Source organism: Tyto alba, unplaced genomic scaffold (genome assembly GCF_018691265.1).
Source record: "Tyto alba isolate M040663 unplaced genomic scaffold, T.alba_DEE_v4.0 Super-Scaffold_11, whole genome shotgun sequence".
Lineage (NCBI taxonomy): Eukaryota > Metazoa > Chordata > Aves > Strigiformes > Tytonidae > Tyto > Tyto alba.
The window spans coordinates 10,248,195-10,259,975 of record NW_024881273.1 but is presented as its reverse complement, the minus strand read 5'-3'; the positions used below and the strand labels follow the sequence as shown (position 1 = coordinate 10,259,975).

General features: G+C 56.9%; 1 protein-coding gene across 5 annotated transcripts in view; it reads right to left on the bottom strand.

The window, feature by feature from the left end:
• Nucleotides 1–211: 211 nt before the first annotated feature.
• Nucleotides 212–11,781, bottom strand: part of WHRN (whirlin) — a 55,878-nt gene continuing 44,308 nt past the window's right edge. For 2 of the 5 annotated variants that reach the window (XM_042786818.1, XM_042786821.1), the window contains 6 exons: nucleotides 10,336–10,368; nucleotides 5,282–5,353; nucleotides 4,281–4,878; nucleotides 2,543–2,721; nucleotides 1,750–1,872; nucleotides 212–991 (listed from right to left, as the gene is read on the bottom strand). In XM_042786818.1, the coding sequence (XP_042642752.1) occupies nucleotides 809–991; nucleotides 1,750–1,872; nucleotides 2,543–2,721; nucleotides 4,281–4,878; nucleotides 5,282–5,353; nucleotides 10,336–10,368 (1,188 nt within the window). In that variant the 3' untranslated portion in view covers nucleotides 212–808. Of the gene's footprint in view, nucleotides 992–1,749; nucleotides 1,873–2,542; nucleotides 2,722–2,755; nucleotides 4,879–5,281; nucleotides 5,354–10,335; nucleotides 10,369–11,781 lie in introns of those variants that run through there. The other 3 variants (XM_042786820.1, XM_042786819.1, XM_042786822.1) reach the window with 3 other exon arrangements.

The following is an 11,781-nucleotide window of genomic DNA, read 5'->3' as shown; positions in this document are numbered from 1 at the left end:
GGGTCCCGGGCCGGATTCAGGGGGTCCGGGGTGGGGTCTGTGTCCGCTTTGCCCATCGCCACCGCACACCCCCGCGCCCGGCCTGTGCCGGGGTGCCCTGTAGGCACCCCTGCCCCTCACCGTCCTGCCGCCCATCTTCCGGTCCCGAAGAAAACACACCCACCCCCCCCCCCCCCCCCCCCGCCCCCCCCCCCCCGCTCCAAACCCAGCCTTTTTCTAACCTGATAGATTTATTGAAAAATTAAAAGCACAAGCTCTGTATATATACATACGACGACGCTGCCAGCAATTTACAAGGCCTCCGGTTGCTCTCCCTGTATCCCCACCCGTGCCACCCGCCTGGGTTTGGGGGCGAGCACCCGAGGGAGCAGCGACCGCCCCCAAAAACCCTCCAGCCTGAGCCACGGGCCCACCTCGCTCCGCGTGTGGCACTCGAATGACACGGGGGACACCCAGACCTCTGCCGCCCTCCTGCCCCGTCCCCAGCCTGGTTGAGGGGGAGAGGGTGTTCCTGAAGGGCAGCCCCCCCCCCCCCGCCCCCCCTCCACCCCAGAGGACAGGGATGGAGACTTTAAGGGATGTGCACTGATTTCTGCCCGTTCTCAGCCTGCCCTACCCAGGCATGGAGAGTCTGCGGTGGGTGAAGGGACATTGGGGGACAAGCTGGGGGGTGGCTGCGTGTGTGGGGTGGCACAGCGGGCAAGGGCTCTGTGTGGTGGGATGCTGCTTTCACACCTCGGCGCTGCCTTTCATCCCCGTTGGGGGGGTTCCCCGTCCCAAGCCACGCTCCCAAAACCCATGCGGGTTCCTAAAGGGCGACGTTGAATTCTGTGACCAAGAAATCGATGTAGTCCTTTTCCTTCAGCTTAAAGGCTTCAGCGATGATACGAGCGGCTTCCCGATGCTCTTTGCCCCGTAGCCCCGTGCCGTTCACCTCCAAAATGACGTGGCCCACCTTCAGCTTCCCGCAGTTGTGTGCCGAACCCCCGCGCTGCAGGAGAGAGGGGGTCAGCTCCTGGTCCCACCACTCCCCTGGCTCAACCCAGGGATGAAATACAGGCGGTTTTGGGAAAATGGGAAATACTTCATTTCCATCATGTTCACACGAAGCATTTGCCGGGTCAGGGTGAACGTGGTGGAAATGAAACATTTCACATTTTGAAAAGAGGGGATGAATTTGGCTTCCCTTCTGCTCGCTCCTGGAGCGGAGCACCAGCTGGGATGGCCAAGAATAACCAAGGCACAGTCTGCTTTTGCTGTAAATAACTTGAATTTTGCCCCAAGTAAACAGCAAGGGAAACAGTGCAGGGAGACATACAGCTCTCGAGGGCTCAGTTCCCCGAGCCATCATCCACCATGCCCCCTAGCCAATCCTCTATCTGAGCAGAAAAAGGGAGTTTCCAGACATCCGGAGACACCAGCCAAGCTTTTGGGACTGCCCAGACCCCCTCTGAAATGTCTGCAGCAAACCCCTGGCTCCCAGGACGTGCTTTATGGCGTGGGATCATCCACTGGACACGAATGCAACCCTCAGCAACCCTCCCCGCAGCAGAATGACGCCTCTGCTGTCTGGGGAGAGGCAGGGCTGCAGGAGGGGGAGAGCACACCTCCAAAATCCGCCCCCCCCCCCCGCCTTGGGGCAGGGCGGCCGCTGTGCTCTGGCCGTGGCTGAAGAGCTTTCCTGAGCCTGTCCAGGGAGGAGAGGGAAGGGACGTGCATCGAGTTCTCCCCATTCTCAGCCTGCCCTACCTGGATGGTGACGATGCGGGGCAGCGGCTGCCGCGTGTTCGCTCCACCCTCGATGGCGATCCCCAAGGTCGGTGCGCTCTTGGACACTCGGATCAGACACGACGTGGGCTCCAGCAGCCCCGGCTGCGGGGAGAGAGGGCAGCGCTGCCGAGGGAGGCCGGACTCCGTCTGCCGGCCGCGGCCCCATGGGAGGCAGGTTCACCCCCGACAGGCTTCCACGGGAGAGGGACAGACACACGGCCTGCAGTTGCTCTCTTGACCCCTGACAGGCAAGATCCCAACCGCGGGCAGGTCTGGAAGGGCTTGGGGAGGAGCAGAGCGGCTCTCCCGCTGCCTGCCTACACCCCTCAACCCTGCCACCACCAGAAACCCTCCAATTTACTCCTGATACCTGATGTCACCTTCCCTTCTAGGTGACGGGTGGCTTCACTCATGGGACACTGCGGATGTCCCTTCAGAGCCAGGAACTCTGCCATGTCCCAGACAGCTGCTTGCTGGAGCTGGGAGGGACTGGATTTACCCAGGACGGAGTGAATCAGCCCTGCAGTGCCCCTCTCAGCAGCTCCTGGCTCCCTTCCCCACGGCTCAGCCCACCAGCGAGCTGACTCAGCTCATTAAACAGGACAAATAACCCATCAAAAAACAGAAGAGAGGTTGCTGCCCACAGGCGGAGGGAGCAGAACTGGCAGACGGCTGGACAAGGCAGTGGGGAGCAGCACTGCCCCTTGGCAGCCCTGGGTGCCCATCTCCCACTGATGGCAGCACCCCGAGGCCCCTGGGCACCCAGCCTCACCGGCTTAGTGGCCCCTTCTGCTGCCCCCTCGCTCCTCGTGGCCTCCTTGAGGCTTCGGCTTTTCCCAGGGACCGGCTGCCGGCTCTTGTCCTTGCCGCTCATCTCGACCTCCCCGATGTCCACCCCGCTGTCCTCGCTGAGGGTCTGCCCGCTGTCCGACAGCTGGGAGAGCGTGGAGGCTGGGGAGAGACGAGGGCTGTTAGAGGTCGGGCAGCACGGCTCTGCGGCCGGCCGAGAACCCACAGGGCCACGTGCGGGTGGGAGGGAGGACATCTCACCCACTCCCAGGGCTGGGCAGGTTCCCTGGCATTTAGACCTGGACTTGAGAGAGGGGTTCCCACACTCCAAAAGAGCAGAGTTGTGCACAGGGAGCATCAAAGGAACAAGCGGCCCCAAATCTAGGTCCAGGATCCATCTCAGATCCTGAACTGGGACGGAGGGAGAGGGTGGTGAGTTCAGGGATGCTGCTGCAGGCCAGTTTGAGCCAGCCCATGCTCAGCACCAGGGTCTGGGAGGAGATGGGGACAGACCCGAGCAAAGAGGAGCTGCCAGGTAGGAGCTTTCTCCCCTTCGAGGATGAAGACTCTGATCAAGCCTCTGCCTCTGGAAATGAGCGTCAGGAACAACGGTACGACAGCACCTGCAGAGAGGGCTGATGGTCCGGGAACTCGGCTCTGGGCCTTGGGGGGAGTTGGGGGTCACACTGCTGACACCCCCCGGGCAGAGCCAGGCACCCCAGCCCCTCAGCCGTTCCCCGGAGGCGAAGGAATTAATTGCAGCAGGAGGACGGTGCCGCAGGAGGGCGACAATGCCACTCGCATCGCGTCCCACGGAGGCAAACGGGCCATTCCGGGGGAAGGGGGGACTCACAGGGGCTCGGGGGTGCTGCGGGTACCCCCAGCCCCCCCCAGAGAGCCAGGAACACCCTTCCCACTCCCGCTGGACCAGAGCCCTTTGCCGAGGGACCTCCGGAACCCAGCACGCTCCTCCCTCCCTTCCACTTTTTCCCAGCATATGTTTAGCATAAATCTGACTCCCAAGCACACTCAGACTTTTTTTTTTTTTTTTTTTTCCAAAATCTGGAGCTAATGGGAAAACCCCAGAATTATTTTTTTTTTTTCTTTTAAAACTCCAGTGGAAGCAGATTTTATTAACTAACACAGCGAAGCCCACACAAGAGAGAAGTTGCAATCAACCACCACCCGGCAGAGCTCAGGCTTTAAGCAAAGGTCAGTCTGAATTGCACTGGAAAACCAGGGAGGCGTTGAAGAGTGTGCTGAATGGCGATGGGGAGCTGGCTGCCCTGGCCCTGGGCCTCGCAGGTTTTCCAAAACCCAGGGCTGAGAGCTTTGTCTCAGAGACTAACACCACTACTGCTGCTAACACCGAAGGGCTTTATATGTTTCCTAGATTTTCTGCCATTGAAAATTCACCTCAGGGGGAAAAAAACCCAAATGAACACACAGCTACCAAATGTTGCCACACCGACCCAGGCTCTGCGGCTTTTACCCTTCCCTCCTGACTCGGAGTTTGAACCAAAATCAGGATGTTTGCCCTCGCAGTCCCTCCCTGGCAACCAAGCCCACTGCTTGTGCAGGGACCTGCAGCTTGATGCAGCTCTCCCTTTTCCAGCTCCCCCACTCTCTACCCTTCAGATGTGGCTCTTCGCCCGTTCTTCTCTCGAGGTAAACCCCAGAGAAGGTTTTTTTCACCCGGCGGCTGCTAACATGACACCCACCTCTGGCCTGGGGCAAGGGCCTCACTTCATTGACGTCGGGCTCGCTGTTGGGTTGGTGCACCTCCACCATGATGAAATGCTGGTTGGCCACGGCCTGTGGGCTGCCCTTCTCCGGCGGAGGGGGGGCCGGGTGGGCTGGGGGAGGAGGAGGGGATGGGGAAGGGGGGCTCTGAAGCCCACCGGCTGCAGGGCCGTCGGGGGGTGGGCTCTTCAACCTCGTGGGCGACTGGACCCGCGGGAAGGGCCCGATGGGGTGTTGGCTGACCAAGGCGAGCTGGGCATCCATTGGCCTCCTGGAGCTGTGCAGGGCTGGGGAAATGGTAGCGTAGATAGCGCTGGGGGCAGACTCCTCGGTGGATGTGGTAGCAGTGGAGGTCATGCTGACTGTGTCCTTCTCGGGGTGGCTGGGAGGGGGCGTGGGGTTTCGGGGGGCCACGAAAAAGAGGCCTGACTGAGAGGACTCGGAGGAAGGGCGCTTGGGCTTGTCTTTCTCTGGGTTCCTGTGCTGGGCAGCAGAGGGGTCCAGCATCTGAGAGGCCGAAGGAGGAGGCGGAGGCTTGAAGTTGGGTGGTTCATCTGGGAAGGAGGAGAGATCATCCTGCCAGACCAAGAACAGAAGCCTTTAGGACACCGTGCTCGGCTGTGAGAACTTCCCCAGGCTCACAGTCACCTGCATCTGCCTTCTGACAGTGACCACGGCAAAATGAGCTCATTTCCGTAGGAATACCTTTCTGACCTTATTGGCAATAAGAATACGACTCACAAATGAGGACGATTAGAAGACAAACTGCCCAACTTTTGCTCTGGTTTGCACAGATGCTACTCTTGTTCAGAGAGCCAGAATCCTTCCTAACCAGACTGATTCATTTGTTTCAGTGACTGCAGGGACATCCACAGGCAGGTGATGTAGCAAAGAGCTACAGAAGCTGAGGCAAAACTCGCTATCACCGATTTGCCTCCAGCTCCCATCCAAGGTGCAGCAGCAGGGTGCAGTGTCTTACCAGGGAGATGTCCGGCAGGGGGTTGATGCTACTTTGGTGGCCGTCTCCACCTCCCTCCAATTCTGATGTGTTCTGACAGGGCAAAGGAGGAAGAGAAAACCAGGTCACAGCAGCAAGGAGCAACCACCACAGTGCCAGCATGACAGGGAACATGCAGAGTGATGCAGGGTATTGCCCAAGCCCCCCACGCAAGGCCAGTCTTGCACCCAAAGGTTTTGGTTTCCTGGGAGGTTCCCTAGAGACTCACACGTATGAGCAAAGCAACGTGGGGGGAAAACCAACTCTCTCAAGATAAAAGAAATGTGCTCAAAGCATGCTGTGAACCTGACCTACCAGGGCAATTTCCCCTGTAGTAGAGGAGCATGCTCCTCAACTCAAATCTCAGCTCCTTGTGTTTAATTTGGAGGGAGGGGAAGAACCAGCTCTGAGGGCGGCAGGTTCAATACCCGTATCTTTCCTGGGAGAAGGGCAATGAAAAAGTTTAAACCTCTCTCCCTTGCAAACCAGAGCAGTTGGTCTCATGCAAACAGAAGCTGCTGCCGCTGCCTTCCGAGTCAAAATGTCATTAGAAAATGTCACAGCACAGCTCTAGAACACATCACAGCTCCTGAAATCAAGAAGGGCTTTGGGAATCAGTCTGTTTGTGCAGGGGCAGCTGTCAACCAGGATGGACCCAAGGAGAGGACGTGGATACAGTCATGCAGAGCAAAGAGGCACCCTGGCTAAATAACAGCAGGGATGGCCGAAACGGGGGCGTGCAGGGGAGGCTGGGTGTGCAGCTCTGCCCTGGCAAGCCAGCTGAACCCAGTGGGTCCCACGTCCAGCCCAGAGCCCCGGCTTTGCCCCAGGCAGGCACCACGTACTCTCCCAGGGATGCTCTGCCAGTGGTGCACAGCCCCAGCTCCGCCTGGCTCCCCTGCAAGAGCAAACCCAGACTCGGCACTCCCGGATCTGGAGAGGTTCTGCTGCGGCTCAGAAAGGGTGTGCTTCGTTTCTGTCACGTCACAGGGATGTTTGTTCATTTGTGCTGGAATGGGCAGGGTACAGTTTGTGTTTAACTGCGTGTTATTTATTGCAGGGTAAACAACTGATTAGTTGAAATGCTGGTGCATCTGCATTTCCCCCATCTGCTGGAGGCTGCTGCTGTGCTTGTAAGATGTTAGCGTCCCAAAATAGACATGGGAGACAATTAAGAGCATTACAGAAGCAGCAAAAACATTGACGGAAAGTGCTTTTATCTCTACGGCTTCAGAAGGAACCCTGGAGAAGGAGAACTAAAGGAAATGGCTTGTTCAGAGAGTGATAGGGAAAGTATTAGCTTGGGAAAGCACTCCTTCCTCTGATGAAAGTTGATTTCATCATCAGTTAATCCAATGTAAAGGCAGGTGGCTTTTGAAAGAGAAACATCCCCTACCCCTTCTTGGGTTACTGACCGTGCAACAAGCCAGGTTTGGCTGAAACACATACCAGCAGCAACAAAGATCAGGCTTCAGCCAGACCTGACGTGCCACAGGACTGTGCAAATCCAAGCACTGGTTGGCACGAAGGACGGGGCGATACCGTATGTCTGAGGCTGGAGGAAGAGGCAGATAGGGCTATTTCAAAAGCGACCTGCCTTCATATTGATTAAAACGAACATGAACTTCTCTGGGCTGCGCATGTATTAGCAATAGGTCTTCAGATTTGATTTAAGTGCCAATGAGTTTAACAGCTTGAGTGCCACCATGTCGCTGTGTGATGCCAAGGAGCAGAGACGCTCAGCCGGACAAAACACAGCACTGGGCAAACTGCACCAGTGTGCTCGCCACAGAGCTCCCTCCTTTTGCTGTTGTTTCCTCTAACGAGAAAGCTGCTCTGCAGAAAACTGCCCAAGTACCACCCTCCCCCGGCGCCAGCCCACCTCCAGATGCTGCCCAGAGCCTTCAACCCAGCCAAATGGCTGCGTGCACAGGGAAGGAGCCAAGGCAGAGACTGGCATTTCAGCACCAGCCTGGCTGTGGTCGGGAGGATCTCAGCTGTGTCCCTGACTCTTCCCTCTCCAGCCCTACCTCTGCCAGCCCCAACCTGCCTCCAAGAGCTCACTGAGCTGTTAGCAAATGCGTGAGGACTAGGCCCCTGCAATATGACCAGGAGCAGCCTGCCATCAAACAGTCGTAGCTACAATGCTACTAAAAAGAGAAGAGTCTGCCCGATTCCCCCTTAAACACTGCCAGTGCCATCTCCCCCTGTCCTTCCACTGAACTCTGTGTCCATCACCATGACATCAAGCCTGTCCCAGAGTGCATCATGTGCCATGTCCCAGCTCCGGCCTCGAAGCTGGGACCAGTCTGCCCTGAGACTTGAATCCTCCTGGCAAACGGAGGGTGGGCAGAGCCCGCTGCAGCCCGCGCCCTCCCTGCCAGCCTGGTCCGAGTCCCGCTGCCCCCCCGAACACCCAGGGACACTAATGCTACTTGTCTTCTTCAGGGCACTTTTTTCTGCTGAAGTGTGCAAGCAGGAGATGTGCCTTTCCCCGAGCTTAGTACTTTGGGGGCAAAAGCAATTAAATAGAAATTGCTCTTGGGCTATAAAATGTAATGGCTTTTAGGCTGAGCACATTTGCTTTCAGGAATTGGCTATTTTAAGACTGTGCTTTCCTGGATTTCCCTTGAAAGACCCATTAAAGCCACGTGCCACTGGCCTGAAAAATGAGTATTTATTGAGGAGGCTGCTCCCTCCTACTGACTCTCTGCTCCTTTACCCCATCTATTTTATAGTTACTTATAGGAATTGGAGGCCAGGCAAGGACCTTGCAGCCCCTCCGCAGGGTGCAGCTGGAAAACTTTTGTCCTTCCTATCTTACATGGAGTCCACAGCAGAAGTGATGGAGCTGGAGAGCATCTTTCAGACAGGCAGCCAGTTTCCATTTGCAGATTAAGTGGTAGAGAAACTGCCACCTCCCTGGGGAATACAACCCAACCTTTAATTAACCTCACAGCTCCAAATGAGTCCCTTATTTTCCAGTTACTGCTAACGAGAGCTTTGCAGAGCTACTCAGCCTGATTCCCGCAGGGTTTAAATTTTGAACAACTGCACCAGTCTGAGAATAAGCTCAGCTTTACTCCTCTCTCCCACCCCAGAATGCCTCCGCAGGGCTGGAGGAGCCCCAGAGCCCCCCAGCCCTGCCCCAGCCTGAGCACAGGCCTCTCTTGACTTTGGGGGCTCTAAGGGTGATGCAATGACACCCACAGGGAGGCTTCACTCTGTCTCTATCCTCATCACCCAAGAGGGTTGTGCCAAGCACCTGGGATGTCTGTGCCTGTCCTGGAGGGGGTCAGGGGGACAGCCGGGAGCTGGAGCAGCTCTGTAGTGGGGGACAGAGGTGCAGAAGATGTCCCCCCATGCCCCCGCTCTCGTGCTGCTCTCCCTCTGGGGATACAGATCATCTGCCAGCTCCAAAGAGGCTGTGGGCTCTTGTGCTTGAGATTCACTTTCCAGGGAGAGGAACAGCTTGGTGCCATCCGCTCCTTACTTCTATTTCTTGTGAAACGGAGATTAAAGACAGGCAGGGACTAGCAACTCAACTGGGTTACCACACTGGGCCTGATCCTACAGCTTCAGGGAGCTGTGGAATCGGGCCCTGGGAGGAAAAGGCACCTTTGGATGGCAGCGTCTTTGCTAGGAGGCAGTGGAGAAGAAAAACGAAATCAACAGAGATTTCAATTCCTTCATCCTAACAACGAGGGCTGGGTCAAGAGGCAGGGACAATGGAAATGCTAGACTGCATTGCTTGTAAGCAATCAGAAATTCATACTGCTCTGATCAGACAAGTTGCATCTGCTTATTGCAGTCTACAATTAACCTCTGCTTTGCAGAACTCATTCTGAGATCCACATTTATAAGACATGATGGTGACAGACACACACCGCCTGTGGGTGGCACCATCAAACACGGCTGTGTGTCATCTCCACGTACCCTTCAAGCATCCCATAACGGAATCTCTTTTCGCCTGATCAGTCTCATACTGGCTACTTTTGGTGTAAGCTCACCCAGTGACCCATGGAAAGCTGACAGGACAGGGGGCCTGGTCTAGTGTCACTGCCTCTGATCATGAAGCCAAAGAAATCTGTGTCCCATGGCTCAGGGTGCCTGCGATAAACTCTATCTGGGAATGCTACAGCTATCCTCTTCTAGATAAGTGCCATTCCCAGAGGGATGTGGCTCTGGGGCCAGGTTCACAGCTACCAGAGGTCCTGTCTCCCAAAGCAGTACTAGCAGCAGTCAGCTCCACCACTCCCTGTATGTGCTCAACCCGCTGACCCCTGTGATTTCCTCCCCGACGAGGAGGGAATCCACTCCACACCACGGAGCTGCACTGCAGGGCACGAGCCTGCAGCTCTTCTCAGTCTCCTCCCAACCAAGAGCTCTGTTATGACAGAGGGATTGCCGAGGCTCTCCCCGCATCCATGTCTAGCCTCTCTAAAGTCTGTGTGAGGATTTATCCAAGGCTGAACACGCACAATGTGCGTACGCTGATCCCTCCTGCACCGGAGCACAGATTTTCTTAAAGAACCAAGGCCTGCAAGTTAAATTCCTCCCCCATTCCCGAGGATGCATGGTGGGATGTGACCAGCCTACTGGTATTTAGCCAGGGTGCCCATACAGCAAGACAGCACAGCAGCAGGGACAGCAGGCAACAAGGCAGGAAGGGCAGTCCGGGGTCCATCTGGCATCAACGCTCCTGATCCTTCTAAAACCCCAGCCCTGAGCTGTCAGGGGCACTCAGGGCTTTAGTGCAAGCCGGACAGAGATACCAGCTGGGTTTGGTTCAAGGCTGAGTCTTGTCTGCACTGCAGCCGTGCTGGGGGAAGGGGCTCTGGAATGGCTCAGCAGAGCCACGGGAAGAAAAGGCAGAGATGGGTGAAACGAGGCGGCTGCTCATGTGGCTGAGCCGCGTGCTGGCCCCTGGACGGTCCGCACCCGCCTCCCGCCCCGCGCACGTTCACACGCACTCTCAACCCGTCTACTATGGCAACCGCAGCACTCGAGCTCCCCGTCTCGCTGACAGCCCCTACCTCCATCAGGTCTATTAGCCACAAGAGCCGCTCCTGGGGACGTGCAGAGGGGAAAAGCAGATTAAAACAAGCATAAAAGCGAAAACATAACATCAGGGAGGATGTAGAAGAAATGAGCGAGACAAGCAAATCCCGGCACAACGCGTCCCCCTCCTCCCCCCAAACCCACCCTGCAGAATCCACATCCAGCTGCACCCAGGGCTGAACGTGAAGGCTGAAATGAGCTGCTCCCGCGCGAGGTGCTGGGGAGGGCAACGGCAGCAGGGGCTTAGGGCAGAGGAAACAGCCCGGGAGCTCTGCCCCTGTTCTCTCCTGCTAGCTGAGATAAGCACCCATCCACCACGAGCCGATGCTCTTTGCTTGGCAGTTGTTTTGGCAAGCTGTGGTAACAACCATCTCAAGCATTAGCGTCCCCAATGCCCGAGGCAGAGCTCAGAGGGGTGTACGCTCTCATGCCCATGGAAAGAGGTGACGTGTTGTCAGGGAGGACCTGCAGTGTGACCGAGGGACACATGATCTTGAAGGAAGCTCTAACGGCAGCGGTGCCCCACTCTATCCCAGAAGAGCACCCCGGTCTCCCTCCCCGACCTCTGGGCTCGTGTGCCAGGTAGGGCTGGGCCATCGCCCGCACGCCAGGCCAAGCAGCCACGCTTGGCAGGTGGTGTCACGGCACAGGAGGGAGAGCACGGCGCACGCAGAGCAGGTGGTGCAGCCCCAGGCACGGGGATAGCACGAGAACAGGCTGCCACGCTCAGCACACAAGTCCTGGCAGACCTGTGCCAGCCCTCTGATACTTAGGAAAGATTTTTCCAGCAGGCCTTCGAGAGCAGCGCAAAACTTGGTTATCCTGATCCAGAAAGGATCTCACTGTAATTCATCCTGAACAGAGCAAACGGCTTTCCTATCAGTATCAGTGAAATCAATGGGACAAAACCACAACTCAGATGCTCTGAAAACTTTCAGAGGCCTCTTGGGAGGCCAGACCATACCGTGTAGGCAGGCACGGCCCCAGGGAAGCCCCCCGCCTCTCCCCACTGCCGGCTGTGCTGCCTGGGCCCTCCACAGCACAGTCCCACTCGCCCCGGCCGGGGGCTGGTTTGCTTGCTGTCGAACTAGCAGAAAGCCCGTTGTCATCTGTTCTTTTTCACAAAGGTTTTATTTTCCAAGGTTGCTAATGCATTTATGATGAAAGTCATTTTATGGCTAAGAAATTACTTTCAGGGCTGTGTGCCTGCACACTCTGAGGTGATTATGATAACTTAATTAGATGGTGTGTGCAATGAAGGCCTGGCAGGGAGACGTGGGAGCACCGCTGCTTAATGCTCGAGAGTGGGCAGGGGCTGGGACAGGATGCAGCTGGCGTGGCCGCTGTGGTCCTTGCTGGGTTGGGGAGCAGGCAGCCAGGGTCTCCAGGGAGGTGACTTAAAAGTGACAGCCAGAGCTGGG